The following is a 19,105-nucleotide window of genomic DNA, read 5'->3' on the forward strand; positions in this document are numbered from 1 at the left end:
TTTATTCGTTCGTTGATCAGTAGCAGAGCATAGACAAATCGGACGATATTGTCCTCGGACTTTTGGCTCGCCAATGGAGCGCTGGCATTATAAATATGATAAGAGATAATCCATTGGACATGGCGACGTAATTTATTATCATGTCAATCACCACAGCAATGACAAAAAACTACCCAAACTTATAAATTCCCCGCTAGTATTTTTTTACACATTTTTATTAAACAAAACAACTATTTTTAGTATCATTCCCATTTAGGCTAGAGTGGCCGTCTAGCAACATTTTATAACCATAGACATATTTAATTCATAGACACACTTTCCGGCGTGCTAACTGCTGGTGCTGTCATTGTCATTATTGCCTGTAAAATTGTGACTGTCGGTCTGCTACTGTCATTTGTTTTTGACGTTTTTGTGTTTAAAGTTACAGTATCGTGTCATTATGTCCGAAGATCCTGAAAGATTCGATTCCATGTTGTTGGCCATAGCTCAGCAACACGAAGGTGGCGTTAAAGAGGTGAAGACAGATTTAAATGTCGTCTGAAATTTGAAAAACATAACCTAATGTCCGTTGCCATGACAATAGCAATAGTCAAATATTGCTGTATACTCATTTAAAGGTTGAAATTTTAATGGAGAAACTTCCTATGACGCCTAGTATTTTGTAGTTACTGTACATACGAAAATATTAAATATTGAATGCGCAATATACCTAATATGCCCATATATTCAAACTACCCACATATTACTTTAACTACAAACTACAAGTTTAGTCATGTGTTCGGCACTTTAAAAATTTAACTCTATTATAATATTTCCCTCATGGTACACATGAGCGCACTAACCTCTAAATAGGTAATTTAGGGTTAATAAATATTAACGTATTTATGAGTAGTTACTGTTTATATTACCTATTATTATTTTCAATTTCCAGCTTGCCTTTTGTAATGGCAAGTTATCCATGAGATAGAGATAGTCTGCCTAACGAATTGGCCGCATGACCTGCTATCTGCTACGTTAAACATTATCACTCACGGTTGAGATGTATACAAGTTTTCCTATTGTAATTATGACATTTTTCGTCTGCCTGTGTACTGATCTATTGGGCATATTTTGTGTAGATGTACTCATTCAAGGTCAAATTAAAAATATACCTAGGTAGAGTATACGTTTCATAACTTTGCACTCCGGATCTAGGATGAAAATGATGTGATATATTCTACAATTTTTTTTTTACATAGGTAAAGCAGCATTACCTATATTACCTTTTTATTTATTTATTACTTTAATACAAGTGAATATCATTTGATCTAAATTTATGCGAGATAATCAGGCAAAGAGGCGTGTCAGTGTACTAAAAGGTGCAAAGTTATAAAACGTATACTCTACCTATGTTTAATTTATGTTCATTAAAATTCTGGTTTGTTAAAATTTACAGTTCATTAACACCATTGTTGGATTTTTGGGAAGAAAAACTGATTTCTTCACTGGTGGACAGGAAGGTGCATGGGAAAAGGTAAAATTTGCCACAGACACTTGCTAATAGTGATTATCATACCAATATAATTATATGCCTGTTTACAGATCATAAATGACATCAACGACCTGTATTTAAATATAATTTTTTTCTGTGACAGGCGATTGACGAAGCTTTTCGTAAACAAGAGAAAATATCGCGGGCTGAGCATGCTGTTAAAATAAAGGAAAGGGAACAAGCAGAAAAGCGCCGTAAAGCATCTTCTGAAAAAAAAGCTATGGAGAAAGAGGCTGAGACGAGTAAATCAACAGCCAAAATTACCGAGCTTACCGATGATGAAGCTGAAAAATTGCAGAAAGAACTTGAAAAGAAAAACCAAGAAAAAGGTGAAACATATATATATATATATATATATACGTGTACTACTCTTGTAAAGTCTTTTTAACTCTTAAAGGGCTTTTAACAGTTTCGCTACCTAGTATATAATATAGAATTGACCCCATGTGCCAATTCCACGAAAACGTAAAAATTAGGTCAAGGTAGATGAAAACAAGTGATGACTATATTCATAATATTTTTTAAATAGATAAACATGTCAATACGGCAGTTAAATATAATGTCACCGATCGGAGCCAGCGGCACTGCCCTTGAACTTGAACTGTATTTGTTATAAATAAATTATGTTATAACAAGTCGTTAATTATAAAATTTTTCACAGTACTTAAGACATTGAAAACATTCAAGTGGTTTTGTGAATGAAGGCCCTTGTAAAATGCTCGAAAATATTATTATGTTACGCAATTTATTTTATGGATTTTTTATGGCCTGAGATAACTAATTGATTTTATGAGATTTGGTGTTCACCATGTTATGAAAAGTATCAAATTTTAAAGCAACCACTTAAGTAACACTAATATGAAGACCAATTAATATTTTCTTTGAACAGTGGCGTGCTTGACTAAAAAACTTTTTATCTTTATAAAATCATACTGAAAAATATTCTAAATAACCTAATGCTCCTACTGCCGAACATGCGATAAGTGATAATGATAAGTGGTATGTAGGTAGGACCTTATAAAACACAGTGCCGAAAAATGTCTATAAAAAAACAAATTAAAAACCAACTAGCGAAAAATATCGGTAACGTATTCATCTACGAAGCCAACTAAGAAATAAATCACTCAATGGTAGTGCCAGTGAAATAATGACAATTTCGTTATTACTATACAGGCGGCTCCGATCGGGTACGGCGGCACCGACTATGAGTGGTGACGCGGCTCCGATCGGAGCCGAAGGCAGCGATGCTGTTAATAAGCACCTTCTTTCAGTAGTCAGCCTAATCAACTACTCCATTTTTGATTCTTTGGTATTACATCAATAATAATAATAATTATAGTTAGGGGCCGAGTGGTCTGTTGACCGACAAGTGCCAAATGCAACTTTCTTGCTAACCATTTTTATTGCAAATCCTGAGCAATGCACGATATAAATTGCAAATAGGATATCCATCGTTCAATATCTGTCAGAAGATATAAACCCGCACAAGCACTGTAAGTTTTCACCTAAACAGGACAATTTCTAGTAATCTGGTTAGGCACATATCACAAGTTGTAGCAGGTTGCTGTAAACTTCTTTGTTCATCATAAATTTACATATATATTTTGCACATTTCACCTGGAAAAAAATAACTATTGTCTAGATAAATAATGATTTCTAATAGCAGTTTTTCGTAATAAATGGCAAAGTATAATAATTATGGTTTCCATGATCCTATCTAAAACCGTAGAAATTTATAAAAATTGCATGATGACAGGCATCTTCCATAATATTTTATAGTGTTATGGTGAGTACTGATGCTTATCAGTTTATTTTAGAAATAAAGAAAACACGCATACAAATCGCGCATAAATTATGTTTTTGGATGGCTATTCAAAAAAATTACTAAGTTAATCAATTAAAAAAAAATACTAGTCTTTTTTATATTGGGGTCGATGCACGAAAGACCCACTCTTAAAAACAATATCTTGCAACGTGCTTCCCAATCGCTCACGGCACACGTGTGTGTCACGGCATGCCGGTTGAGTAGCTTTGATGTGCATCATGGAATAGGTTTTTTTTTTTCACCAATTATCTGATTCGAATGGCTCAATATGAATCTCTTATGTGGTTACAGGATTAATTGCTCATTTTAATTTTATTCTTTCAATTAAAATTTTCCATTTCAAGTAGCTTTTATTAAATCTAATAGTCAACCTTAGTTAAGCCACATTTACTTATTTTGAATGATAATTTTATTTATTTCGTGAAGAATATGGTTTTGTACACATAGGAGGTATTACAAAATTAACGATGTGATGTTAGAGAATTTGTGTGATAATTGGTACTTTTAAAGTCATTTTAACAATACCTCATGTTCCATATTTTGTTTTGTGTGCAGTACCTCCAGCCGACGACGATGAGAATGCAAAAAAAGATGACGAGAGTGACGAGGAGGATCCGAAAGACAAAGGAAAAATTAAGCCCAATGCTGGCAATGGCTGTGATCTACCCAATTATAGATGGACACAGACTCTTGAAGAAGTTGAGGTCAGTCTTTATATATTTTATCTGAGGCCATCCTCTATTATTTTATTTGATAAGTGTTTGTATGATGTATTCAATAGATAGAATGAAAATAGTTATGTTGATATGAAATAACGATAGATGGCAGTGTAATAATAAATTTTCTTTATATTAATTCTGCTAGTAGATCCAAGAGGTCAGTCAAACATTCTAGTACTTATTGAAGGATTTGTTAGAAATTACTGTTACTATAAAAATATTATCAACTTCTACTTCGCCGGCATCTCTATTATGACTACTTGTTTCTTTCTTTTCTTTTATTATTTATTTCAGGATTTAAGGTTAATAAAACACATACATATCGATTTAATAGCATATTTGTTTAATTGGAAAATGTATATATCACAGTTACATAAATTATTGAATAACACTATTTTAATATTTATGTAGAATAAAACAATGCTTACTTAAGAATAGTAGTTTGAGCACTTTGCTTAATTTTAACGGTACATAAATAGGTTAGTATTTTTTTAAGCATGAATCGATACATTTTAAGGGAATTTGAACTAAGAAGTTTCATGTCCCTCTGATGGATTATTTTTTTGAATAATAATTTAATCGAAATATAATACGCAAATGATGATACTTGTATATTTATTCTTATAATAATGAAAAAGATGGGTCTTAATTAATATAAAGCATGTCGTACTTATAACTGGCATTGGTGTTTTCACTACGAAAATCTTGAATCGCTATCTCGCCGTTGACGCACTGAAAACAAGGAGAAAATAATCAAAATCAATATTGCTCTAAAAAAAATATGACAATATTATGTTTGTATACCTACTTCCATAGATAATTTTCAAAAGTGATGAAGTCCGCATTTGTGAAAATAATTTGAAAAAAATAATGTGAATGATTTGAAATAATTTTTACATTAAGACTTTTGAAAATTACCTTTTCATTCTTTGTTATTTTATCGTTTTTGAATTCTTATTCTAGTTATGTGCCTATATTACATTTATGAGGTAAAATCAATTTGTGGGCTGTAATAAAATATTTGGCTGGGATGGCTGAGTCGTAACGTGTCTGCATATAAAGTCCGAATCCCGGGTCTGCCAAATTCATATGTGTGTTTGGACCCAGATGGACTTGTTAGGTTAAGCAAATGGTTAACATCCATTTGTCATAAAATAAATTTGGTTAAGACACCTCTTCACGAGGCAGTCCATATTATGATTGTATTAATTTAAAAAAAATATGTGTTTAGTTAATTATTTCTGAATTAATACAATATTTATAAAAGTCACCATTAAACTCATTATTCATCATATTTAAAATTGTAATTGAAAACAGGTTCAGAGAATGATATAGTTTCATTATAAGATTCATCTTCACAATAAACCTTTTTTTAAATACAGCTATTCTTATAAGAAGCTGCTTTGAGATAAGTACTTATTCTTGCATTATCTTATGAGATCATCACTGCTTCAGGCAATATCATAGGCTATTATGTCCAAAGCAGAATCATAAAATTAATGATGATATTTCCCTTCTCAATGATTGATGTTTTTTGCTGACCATCATTTATATTTTGCTTTGAATATTTATTGTTTTTGTTTATTGTCTTTGTTTATTTGCCTGTAACCTGTATCATATTCAATAAAACCACCATATTGGTTATATTATTATGGTTATGTTGTGTATTTAATTTTAGAAGTTCAAGGATATGTGGTTTAGCGGTCAAGTTAAAATTAGCTATTATAGGTACATTATTACATTTATTACATGGTTTGATATCAATGCTAATATTGTGATAAATAATGAGTGAAATCAATAAGCAAGTCAGTAATCTGTTGCTGATATGCTTCATCGGTAACTTTGTACCGTTCAGGGCCCCAGTTTCAATTCCCAGTTTATTTATTTGTAAATTGGGTATACCATTTATTTCATTGGCTCTATCGATGTGGACCTTGCCCATGTCACGAAAAGGTTTCTTAACACGTAATTTTTTATGAGAAATGGATGTTATCCACTTACATGACCTATGGTCCATGCTCTGGGTCCAAAGACACATGAAAAATAATATATGAATTTGCAAGACCCAGGATTCAAACCCGAGGCCCACAATTTCATAAGCGGACACGTTACATTCAAGTTTACGAAAAAAAATGATGGTTTTAAATTATTGTAGAAAATTTAATACTATACTTATATTTGAAAGCAAAATATCAAAAAGTCTCCCCCGTGTCTTATGGCTGCTTCTCCATCTACCAAAAGTAGGTACCGCGTAGCTACCCTTCGGCTACGGAAAATCACTCATCATATGGCTTGCGGCATAATGATGTTAGACTCTCTATTTAAGATATTTCTCTATTCTTCTTCTTATTGTGCCATCCCCTAGCGGAGGTAATAGAGAAGAGCTTAATTTATGTAGTATTTGGACATTTGGAGACCTTTGATGTTGCTTATATTAAAAGCCTAATTGTAAATAGAAGTGAGGTTGGTGAACTACAAATGTTGGCTCTTAAAACTAGATGTTGAAGTGGGCATACTCACTTTCAACATAGCATATGGCTGCGAGAATACCGGCTGTGAAGAGGACAGTCATGGTGAGGACAAGGACCGTGATCTGGTGTGAACTCTTGCAACACCACATTTGCTTTTCGACCTTGGCGCTTCTGCCGTGTCTCGTGAAACCGTTCACCACAGTGAAGTGGGTCGAACTGGCGACTGATTCGTCGTCGCGCTGCTCCTTTCTTTGGTTTTTGGCCGACGCCAGTTTGACGTGACTCCAGAACGGATCCGAATGGTTCTGGTTTTGTATAGCGTCTGTTTGCTCCTGCGACTCTGGCTGGGGGAGTTTCCCTGGGTGAGGTGAGCTGGCGGTCGAGTGGACGTAGACCGTCAGGTTACTCTCGTAATTTCCCCCGGAAGGTGTCGGTAGTCTCGAGGGCGAGTGATGATTGCTGACTTTTGCTAGATTTGCCGCACTCAGTAGTAGAGACCCCGATGAGGCGCTCTGGAAATTACGAATAATTAAAATTAATATAATGTGCCGTACATTATAGTGTGATAATATTTTCATTGTGATGCAATGAATCTTGGATTTTGTTGTCTATGATATCTAGAGATATTAATTAAATTAGAAAGATTCAAGAAAAATAATGCTCTTTCTTATTGTCCTGATACAAAAATCATTATGGAAAATATGGCCAGCAAATTAATAATACCAGATATCATTCATTATTTTTAACCTTGATTAATTATTATTGAAACATGGCCAAAGTAGGAAGTGGGCAAGCATTTAGTATTCTTATCGATTTAAAGTAAAATGACAATTGAATTCCAATGGAAGTTGACATTAAGGGGGGACGTGCGCCGCCGCGTAGGTCAAAATGGAGATTTTTTGCTATTTTCAAAGCATGATCCTGGACATTCCTTAAACGTTGTAGATAATCTATTTATATATTTTTTAAGCCTTCTTATCCTTTATATTTATTTTAAACATTTGATGACTGCATTAAGTATTTTTATTACATAAAATAGTATTCTTTTAAACCTCTCGCTCCAATGTTTTAGAATATAGTCATATTTCGGTACATCCATGTGTAGTGGTGTTAATATTTTTTAGATTTATTAATTTTTAAACGCATTTACAAAACCATTAGTAAAATTAATGTTAACATTATATAGTGACATTTACGATAAAAAATTATATATAACAAGCTTTGTGATCACAAATTTGACAAAAATTAGACATTTTATTATTAAAAAATAGGCACGATTAACACATTTGAAGATAATTCTAAAGATACTAATTAAGCTATGTCTTTGACCATTCAAATGTGATAAACATCCTACGAATAATGTTTGCTTTATAATAATTATTGACCCTAAGAATAAGGTAGTATTTTTTTGAAATACGCCATTTCTATTGGCATTTCCCAGTGGCTAAGCTACAACATACGGCCGTAGCCATAAATTTACAAACGATAAATGAAGTAGGGTCTAAAATCATGTTAACACGCATGTTTTCTTCTTCAAATGTGTTAATCGTGCGCATTTTTTATTAATAAAATGCCTAATTTTTGTCAAATTTGGGATTACAAAGATTATTAAATATAATTTTTAATCATAAATGTCGCTATATAATGTTAACATTAATTTTACTAATGGTTTTGTAAATGCTTTTAAAAAAAATAATAAATCTAAAAACTATTAACACCACTGCACATGGATGTACCGAAATATGACTATATTCTAAAACATTAGAGCGAGAGGTTTAAAAGAATACTATTTTATGTAATAAAAATACTTAATGCAGTCATCACATGTTTAAAATAAATATAAAGGATAATAAGGCTAAAAAATTATTTAAATAGATTATCTACAACGTTTAAGGAATGTCCAGGGTTTTGCTCTGAATATACCATAAAAGCTCCATTTTGACCTACGCTGAGCATGTGGGCCGTTAACCATTATGAAATACTGCATTGTCTTAGGGGGGTTTATGTCATAACTTAAATACTTGCAAGCAATGTTGTAAACTTATAATATAAATTGGTGACTTAGTCGAAAAGTAGATGTATTATTATCATAGATAACTTATTTGAAATCATACTTACATGCGTGCTATGATTACTGCTAGAACCCTGGCTAGATGCACTACCTCTGGACTTGCCATTGGGCACCGATGACCTCGAGGTCCTGCCTCCGGAGGCCAGGCTGCTGCTAGAGGTCGCTAGTGATGGTCTGGGGATGGCCCATCTTGCGGTCACTGGGTGTGGTGACTCCATCTGAGAATATCAAAAAAAATGTTTTATTAGTAATTTTCTATGTTAAATGGTTACAAATGCACATGGCATATTTCCAATAAGTGCAAGGTATGTGCCTAACCGAATTATTGCGATACACAAAACCAATCACAAGTATTAGGATTGTGCTGTTATATTTCCCTGTTTGATTATGCCCATAAGCTGAGTAAATGCTTACAAAATTAAAAATGTGTAATTTTAAAGAATAATGTTTCAATCAATAGAAAACAATGTCCAACAGAGATAATATGTTTTTCTAATGACAGTTAAGTTAAATTAATATACTATTACTAAAGGTGATTTTTGATTACAGCCAAACAGCAATAAATATTTTCAATTCATTTGTTTTGTCGCAGTCCAGTAAACATAACAATGGTTTATTTTTTTTATACTCTCTCATTAACTCAATATGTTTTAAATAATCACCTATTTTTGAAGTTATACTTCTTTTGGCGCGTTTGGGAAAACAGATCAGAGTGTATTTTTGACATGTGACGAAGTTGCGCACGCCGGTGTAACACATAATTTATTATTATGATTATATTCATTTCGGTCTGAAGGGTATATGCGCATGCGCATAGTGTCATTTAGTTAGTCGTTCAATACAACCAAGTAAAGAGCATGTGTTGTAAACATAACCAAGATTGTGTCATAATAAATATATATGTTTTTTAACAAATTTCTGGAGACAAACATTCTACACTGTTAATTTATATTCATAAAACTTTATTTATATTGGAGTGTATATTTATTTTTCATTGTAAAGATTTTGTATCAAGATTTGAGGCTATATTTATGTAAGTATTATTTATGAGTAAAATTATATATCAATAAATAAATAAATTTTGTGAATGTTGGGTTGGTAAATAATTTGATTATTTATTAATTCATCATAGGCACTTTTGAATCGATTATAACCGCTGGATGGCAAAGATGAGTTTTGGTCCAATACAATAATTCAATTAAAATTATCATGTGCTATATGAGACACAGATGAATCGCGTACGTTTTCATCAACCTAATCCACTGTAATATTAATAGACTCAAGTAACGGCTTATTTTGTTTTGTGACGCCAAAGAAGTATAACTTCTAACGCGCGTACATAAGTACACACATCGATTTTTTCTTAAAATTGTTTTGTGTCTTTATGTACTATCATTTAATTTATATGTATAGCTAAATGTAATAATTTAGTTTAGTATATTTTTATGTATTTTAATTTACAATATATCATTATGTTTCTTTTTACTCTGAATAATCTCAAAAGATCACACGTCCGGTCGTAAATTTGATAATCACCATTCGTCAGTTAAATAACCCTGAAAATGTTAATTATGTATGTCAAATCTGTGATGTAATTTTTGGCGATATCTCAAATTTGATCTTATTTAATGCCGTCATTCGTTAAATAACTTTACGACTATTTCATTGAAATATATTCATGCTATTGGTTTATTGCTATGTGTCATCGGCAGAGGGGAGAAAATGCGGAAAATATTGATTCGAAATTCTTGTTTATAATAATATCAGACTATCATTCTATCTATATTTATGTAATACAGCATCGGCCTTGGTCCGGTTAGCGCGATAGGTGATCTCTATGGTTGGACATCTGCAATGTTTTTTATTTCATTCAGAATTCTTACACATTATATTTTATTATTAACTTTGCATAATATTTACATTTTCGCTTCCTGCTCGTAAATTAATCGAACATTTTTTTTATGATCATGCATGGCTACCATAGAAAAGTCTACATGTTTTGTTATAATAATTATCAAACAGGTTTGATTTTTAAATTGAAAAAAGTAATCGGTCGTAAAACAGATAAACATTATTATTTATCGTATAATTAATTAACTTAATATTCCATAATCTGCATACCTAATTATTGTGTTTGTGTATTTTACTCATCATTGCTATACAAATTCTTCCCGTTACAAAGTTATACTTGTAAGAAAATTAATTACAAAATATAGTTATTGTTCTTTTTTGTATAAGGCTGTTGTAAGATGATTCAATTAAAAATATATACATGTATATTAATTCCACAATTTATTTGTTAACCTGGAATCAATTTAGTCAAGAAAACATTTGTGGGAAAACCGGCCTTGACATTTAAGCAAAAAGTCGGGGAAGACAAATAGGTACATAATAAATTATCAGTTTTGTATTTTGCGTAAATTTAAATTTTAATTCATTGCGTATCTTTGTGATTGTTAATAATAATACTTACATCGGTTGGTTTTCATTGATTATCGTCAATTATCGGGACTTTTTTTTTTAAAATTTTTTACCTTATCTTAGTTATATATAAGATCATGTTACATTACTACAACTTAAATGTTTCGTTATCGAGAAAATAACGAAACAATCAACCTTCTTGATTAAGTTCTCATGTTAAACGATTCGCCATTATAATGGCATCTGCCGAGATCTGAGATGAAATCTTATTTTTATTGGGATTCATTAAAGAATTGTTTTACTTCCTGTTGTCCCTACAAGGTCGAATGTATCTTAAATGTTTAAAATATCACAGAGATATAAACATTTAAAAATAATATCTCAACTTATCTCTTATCTATTATTAAATATTACTCCCTTAAATTGTAAGTATTATTTTTGTGAAAAAATATTACATAGTATTAAAACTGAACGTGATTAACCGCAGCATAATAATATTCCACTTAATATACAGTACATATTATCCTGTTTGCTTACAATATGAATTATTTTTGTATTGAAAAAAATATATCATTAAACTATTCGTAAATAGTTGCCTTCTGTTCAAATGTGTGTGTTTGATTTTATTGAATTAAAAAAAATAATTTGAAAAAAAAGACTACGTGGGTATGGTATTTTGGTTAATTATTTTATAATAGGTTGTGGGCAATCTTTTCGTTGAAAATGTACAGCCCTCGAAACGTCCAGCAGTTGTGTAGATACGTAGGCCAGTAATATATTAAAAAAATGTATTACTTATTAATTTTTTGTTTGTCTACAATCTGAATAAAATGAAGATAGTCAGGCAATGTCTAAATATTATGCTGGTTATAATAATTATTTTTCATTTATCTTGTCAATCAAAGCTCATGTTAGGTAAATATTACACACATTAATTATTACGTCATTGATGCAATCTAATAACTTACGTCATTTTCATAATAATGAGGTGATTATTGTTTATACCATTTTTCGATTATTAATAAATGTTTTATCTGATTACCCTCAAGAGAAAATTTATAAATATATAATATACTTACTGAAATGCCTACATTGTCGCCAAATCACTTATTAATTTAATAATTATTAAACTTCAATGAGGTGAAGTCATCTGCCACAAAAACAATGTAGTTTTAAAATTCTAGTCAAATGAATATAATTATTTAATATTTTACATATTCATTAGATTTTGAATAATGTAACGTTATCTAATTTTTGAGAGAACCGCAATCAAGTTCAAATCACGGCCAATAAGATGTTATTTATTACATTATTCTGTAACCTTGTGGTTATATTGTTGGCAACATTAGTTAACATGGACTTTATGGTTGTCTATAAAATAACTTTGAACTTGAATTTTTATTTTAATCATGAAAAAAGTTCCATCAATCACCGCCTCGTTTTTTCGAATATGGTAAAGTAGCTGTTTATTTTTAATATTAGATTTGTATCTAAAAATCTCTTTCTGGTGATCGACATCGTTATAAAGAATCTTACGAAAATTAACCAGACGCCGCAAGATGTGGTATTTTATTCGTTGTTTACAGTGTCTATCTACCAGTCACTAAAGCAAATATCAACAATGATTTTTGCTGAAATTAAAAGCTTAGTTATGTTGTTCAACAATCACTCTATTCAATTCAATTCAAAACGAAATCGATTTAATATTAAGTAATCAATTTGACAAATGTTTACTTAGATGATTATCTATGCTAGTTTTTCGTGAACTATGAGCTATATTTCACAGGTGAATCAAAAAAAGCTTATAAAAAATCTATTGTGTTTGTTTTATGCAACACGAAACCCACCACAATATTAAAATTACATAACGATCGGACTCCACTCCCGTGGTCTGTGATGTGGACATTTTGTGAGCCGAGATTTAAATTTCCGCAATTATTGTTTGCATACATTCCCTCTTTTAATTACGCATTTTATAGGCTTGCGATATAATCAGAGTATCCAACACCGTGAAGGTCGCCCATTGGTAGCGCATCATCCAAGAAGAAGAATCCACAACTTCATTATTCATGATTATTATGCATACGTAAATCCATGGTAATAATATGTTATACCGCATATGAAAATGGATAATGGAATAATTAAGAATTATTAACATTACGTTAATAGTTATGTCAAACCTAGTCTTACTTGGTAATATAAATTAATGTTACGCGTGTACTGCACATTTGTCGATGTTTCTAACCATTCCATGTTAAACATACTTAAAGTGACCAAGTACATTTTTGGCTTCACAGATTATTTTTGAATGTATAATAATTTAAATTCTAATTGATTTATGTTTTGTACTTTTCCATTCAAACTATTTTTGCGTCACGGGTTTTGCCTTTCGGCACCAATGGCAAGTGTACATACTGTCTGAAAATGCCGGAAGGCTGGGCCGCAAAAGAAGATGCGAATGCAAAAGTAGAAAACCTTAATCAATTAGAATTTAAATTCCATGAAGTACCCTTAGTCGATACTATTAATTTTTTAAATAGTCATTCTCTTGTTTTAAAGTAAACAATAAAAAACACAATTACAAATGTCATTCATTATAATATAAAAAAAATATGTATAGGAATCTTTACCCGAAGTAATATTATGATATGAAACTTCTCGATGGTATAACTGCTAGTTTTCTGGGGGTATTTTTATTGCCTTCGAAGTCAATATCTGGTGTACTGCTTGATAGCAGTAATAAATAATCCATAATTTAATTTATAATTAAACCGTCGTAAACAAATCGGAAGTACTGTTAATTAAATGTCTATTTAGTTAAGGTAAAAATTAAATTAAATATAGTCTGGAAAAAATATAAATGATCACGCCGTATTTATTTACACAAAACAATGTTCTATTATAGTGGAACATGATTTATGAATAAAGCTGTAATTTGTTTTTATCGTGTAATGGTCCATAGTATAATTAAGTAGTACTTACCCATAAGTAGTTTTCAACGCTGCTGAATTAAGAGTTTAATACACACTTACCCATAAGTAGTTTTCAACGCTGCTGAATTAAGAGTTTAATACACGTGTACATACTATTAAACTGACTTACTTAATTGCATTATTTTTATAGCAGTAAAAGATCGATTGAGTGTGGTTTGCGTAATGTCTTTTTGTGTTGTTTTAAAGAATATTGTATATAAATTACATGTTTGGAGTAGCAGACCCTCAAAATAAGCTTAATAGAACGTATTACCTATTACCACATTAGCGTATGTGTATTACTTTTATAGTATCTGCATATACGGGAAATGGGCTAAAACACTTTTGTGTGGAGCAGGACAATGTTGCAGGATTTAACTTACTTTAATTTCAAATTGGTTGTTTTCTTTTTCTTTGGAGAAAAATGTATAGGTAGGTAAGTACATATAAATCAACATTCGATAAGAAAAAAACTGAATCACTGCGAGTGTGCCTCCTCTACACAAATACAATAAAAACACGTCGGTAATACAATTGCCATTTTCACACGATAAATATTTAAATTTATTAATATTTTCTATTAAAAAAACTCCATGATTGTATGAATACTGTTATTATCCAGAAAATATCCCAAGGATAAACAATTTGTGGGCGTATCTCATAACATCCGTCACAGTTTTTATGACAAGGCAAAAATGCATACCAGGTTTTTCTTTTTGGGCGTGTTCGTAATATCCGTGTGCGTTTTTTTTAACCGCAGGATATGTCCGACCTTCCGTCTTAATAATGGTAATTGGCTCATCTTGTTTTAAATAAAACAATCCTTTGCAGTGCTTCATAAATAGCAGCTCGTCGATCTCATATTGTCTAAATCTAGGAATCTATATCATCATCATCATCAGCCGGGGTCAATCCACTGCTGGATGAAGGCCTCCCCAAGCTTCTTCCAACTCTCTCGGTCCTGTGTCTTTCGCTGCCACGTATTTCCGCCGAGCTTTACCAGTTCGTCAATCCAGCGGCTTTTAGGGCGACCCTGTGGCCGTTTCGTGCCCCTTGGGCACCACTGGATGACGACATTTGTCCAGCGGCCGTCCTTTCGGCGAGCAATGTGCCCCGCCCATCTCAAAAAAGGAAAAAGGTGTTCTAATTAATGGGGAGCACCTCGGTCACCTGCGTTTTGCAGATGATATTGTTATACTCTCACAAGACCCGAAAGATCTCCAAGGTAGAATTCAAGAACTCGCGGATGTCAGTCAAACTGTCGGCCTAAAGATAAATGTCTCAAAGACAAAAGTGATGAGGAACTGTTTTTCGGACCCTGCGATTATCTGTATTAATGGCACCCAACTCGAGCAAGTCAGCAGCTACGTCTATCTCGGACAGCAAGTGCCCATAGACGGAAGCATGCACGATGAAAAAAAAGGAATCTATATAAATGGTAACAATAGTTGACAAATTCTCTCATATTGTTTTTTATCGTACAGCTCTTAAACGTAATAAATATCAAATAGGTACTTAACTAACAGGTGTTGGTGTATTAAAATAGGCTTCACAAGATTCTTCAAGTAACATATTTTTTGCGTTGTTTGATTTTTAATTACATTTATTTTTCATATTATATTTGACAACAAAATAGCCGAAACCCCCCCCCCCCAACCCCCTCTTTGTGCACGCGCCTTGACAACAGCATTACACACTGATAACGTGTATTTTCAGAAACCCGTAACGTATAAATTGTATGTCTGTCGGATTTAAAGTAAATTTAAGTGACATTGCAGCTGTCACGAGTTTTAGGCTCATTTCAGACGGGACACCGGTGTCGCGCTCGTATATACTACTGAGGCCTTTGTATTATGTTTATGAACGCCCCAGAGCTAATGAGTCAACGCGTGTCCGGTACACTTTTCCGTCGACCGCTACAGTCTCAAGCCGCCAATACACTTGTTTTTATTACCGCAGCCAGTTTTATGTTCGAATTTATAACGCGAAATTATGCGTTGACTCATTAGATCTGGGGCGTTCATAAACATAATACAAAGGCCCCTTTATTCGAATACAAAGGCCTCCTATATTATATCGAGCGCGACACCGGTGTCCCGTTTGAAACGGGCCTTAGAGATATATACCTTCTAACTAATCTAACTCTTAAGTAAGCAGGTATATGCACACTTTGTGTGTAGGAAGTTTTAGTTGATGAAGTTGTTATAAAACTATAAGAATTTTTAATACATGCAAATAATATATCATAAATTAAATAAACGCAAAATTAGACCGATTATGTGTTCTATTATTACAATGGAGATTGGAATAATAATTAGGTGGTATAGTGAGAATGATATACGATCTGAATAACTTTTGTTACAATTTAACAAAGCTATTTTTATATGCAACAGTTTATGTGTCCAGTATGATTAATCGTTTGTATCCGAATGTAAAGCGGCCTTATAAGAAGTGTTCATAATGCTACGGGCATGGCAGTTGAATAAATTACGTAGGTGGCACATCTGCTAATTATTATTGATATAAATATAAGGATTTGCTGTTGGCCACTTGACCGAATGAATATTATATTATCTATAGGATTAGTAATAATTAATTATAAAACCTAAGTACATATTCTTTGTCTGGTCTAGGTCAAACTTGACATGCTAATTAAATTTAATATTTATTAGCTAAAGCTTCTTAAGTGCTTATTATACTTAGGTATACAAGTTTCGTTGTCGAACAACAGATGTTGGATGATGATACATAATACTAATTACACTCAAATATGCGAGGCTTGCGTGTGGAAGAACGCTTTAAAGAAAATAAACGTAGGTATACATTGCCTTCAAATGTGTATACATATTCATATTATATCACTTTATTAAGTACACCGAAGATACTATTTTATAATATGCAAAAAAATACTTACAACGATATGTATGTATATAAAGGGATTAGGCAAGGGGTCACGGAATTAAAACCTTCCTAGACGATTATGATTACCTATCTCAATGTGGGGCATTTGTTCCGGATGCCGCCAGAGAGTGCGACACTTCGTACCCTTGTGGCACAGCCTCAAGGGTGCTGTCGCCAGCCCTACCCCACCCTGCGGCGGTGCTACAAATGCGATCTACGGAATCTTCTGGCATGGCGGAAGGCGCGAGAGTTGGCGATGGACCAACGAAAGTGGCGCGAACTTGTACTTGCCCTATGCCCCAACGTTGGGGCGTGACAGGGTTAAAGAAATAAGAAGAATGTGACTATTTTATGATTGTTATTTATGAATATATAAATCAATGAATTATATAAAACTTACGGTAAATTAATCAGATTTTTACTATTGTATCTAAGTGTTTTTTTATTAATTATTTAAGAAGCTTTATATTATGGTTACGAAAGTTGACTGATGCTCGAAATATTGTGTATATTATACCTATTATGTAGAATCGATTCCATGTGTGAAACAGATTTACTTTTGATATAATCGTTGCATGTTTATATGTGATATGTTAATCATACGTATTATCGGGTAATGTATACTGTATAGGTAGATACGTAATTATAAGTACTTATCCTTTTTATGTTAAAGAATATTAAGGAAACAACTTCATTATAAAATGTCGACGTATCAAAATTATTAACAGGTATTAACGTCCTCAAATAATTGGCGTAAGGGTCGGCCTATCACGTTATCACGCGTTTTTTCAGTACAACATTGTTATCTGTATGCATGTAAAACGTTTTTCACAACACGCTAAGTAAAGAGCTGAGTTATTATAAATTATATTATCTGCGGCTCGGTCCGGTTAACCTTTCCCCGCGCGGCCTTGCCTTATCTGCCACACAACTTGCGTTACACTTTGTTTTGACCAATACCTTCATGAAATATGTTGAGGTATACTCGACACTTCGATGATGAAATCTGCTCTATTTGTTGTACTCTGGGCTATATCGATTTTTACCCTCTACCGGGGTTTATAGTGAACAATTTATTTAGTTATTAAAGTGATCATAGTTTATTGGTTAGCATAATTATTTGAATTGTAACAAGAATGTATCAACAATAATCATGTAATTAAGCAAAAGTTTGTATCTGGATTGGGATATACCTATATGACACTTTATTATTGAATTGTCATCGATTTACATTTCGTAAATTATGTTTTATTCAATACCTACTGAATATACTGTTGTGTACCAAATGAACCTTGCATCTTTCACTCGGGTGAGTGGACTTACCCCTTGAGCTATCGGTCCTCCAATAACTCATGCGAATCAAAACGAATATTTAAGGGTTCGGATGTATATCATTGTTTCTAATCGGGTGATTAAACACAATGTTAAACAATATTTTATTCAAATATCGACTGAATGAATCGTGTCTAGTTACTTTGAGTGCATTTTTAATCGATATGGTTTATACTGCAATAAAGTAAATTATCGACATGTTTCACTAGTACCTATTGTATTCAATAGAGTGTATTGAAATATCAAATACATATTGTGAAATCGATTTCCATCAGGCACCGATTGTCGTCAGTAACAAGTATACACATGAAAAATTATCTTCTTATGTCCACAATTAAACAATTCTATCGATTTTGAAGATGGCATGTTTCAATTGATATAAAGAATCGCATGTTTGTGTCAGCTTTATAGTAGTCAGCCGTATTGCAAAAGCTTCGCTGACATGACGTGTAGTACGCTGAAAGCTCTCATGTTTGTCAAAATATTACAAAAACTTCAACGCGCAATTCTGTTTTGTGTTACAAAACATTTTTTATTGTTTGTGAGAGCATTTTTACATAATGTGTAAACTCGTAATGTGGGCCGCAGGAACGTGACTGTTAAGTGTATTTTTTTTGTGAATGAGATTTCACATAGTAGGTAGGTATTGTGAAAAAAATGTGACCTCTGAGTAGGCTTTTGGTAGCATGCGCATAACAGTCATAACGCTTTGCACAATTTTTATTTTTATTAATAATAACCGTCCTGAATAAAATTATCTCTTTCTTAGCACAGAACACTGCAACACCGGCGAATTCTACCTAAGATATTTCAAATTTTATTTTGCGAGTTTACATTATTGTGTATGAGTGTATCTGGATCA

The 19,105-nt window shown here is 32.4% G+C and overlaps 2 protein-coding genes across 2 annotated transcripts in view; one reads left to right on the plus strand and one right to left on the minus strand.

Moving 5' to 3' along the window:
- The first annotated feature begins 339 nt into the window (after window positions 1–339).
- The window catches only part of nudC (nuclear distribution C, dynein complex regulator), a 173,621-nt gene continuing 154,855 nt past the window's right edge, over window positions 340–19,105 (plus strand). Inside the window, exons 1-4 of the mRNA XM_085952789.1 lie at window positions 340–514; window positions 1,436–1,513; window positions 1,635–1,860; window positions 3,912–4,060. Of these exons, the coding sequence (XP_085808915.1) occupies window positions 440–514; window positions 1,436–1,513; window positions 1,635–1,860; window positions 3,912–4,060 (528 nt within the window). The 5' untranslated portion in view covers window positions 340–439. The remainder of the gene's footprint in view (window positions 515–1,435; window positions 1,514–1,634; window positions 1,861–3,911; window positions 4,061–19,105) is intronic.
- The window catches only part of LOC147068173 (uncharacterized), a 55,887-nt gene continuing 41,178 nt past the window's right edge, over window positions 4,397–19,105 (minus strand). The window contains exons 2-4 of the mRNA XM_085952790.1: window positions 8,665–8,835; window positions 6,596–7,058; window positions 4,397–4,807 (exon numbers count right to left, since the gene is read on the minus strand). Coding sequence (XP_085808916.1) covers window positions 4,770–4,807; window positions 6,596–7,058; window positions 8,665–8,835 — 672 coding nt within the window. The 3' untranslated portion in view covers window positions 4,397–4,769. The remainder of the gene's footprint in view (window positions 4,808–6,595; window positions 7,059–8,664; window positions 8,836–19,105) is intronic.

This window comes from Rhyacophila brunnea, unplaced genomic scaffold (genome assembly GCF_057557595.1).
Source record: "Rhyacophila brunnea isolate RB1 unplaced genomic scaffold, BYU_Rbru_1.0 scaffold_3, whole genome shotgun sequence".
Taxonomy (NCBI): Eukaryota; Metazoa; Arthropoda; class Insecta; order Trichoptera; family Rhyacophilidae; genus Rhyacophila; species Rhyacophila brunnea.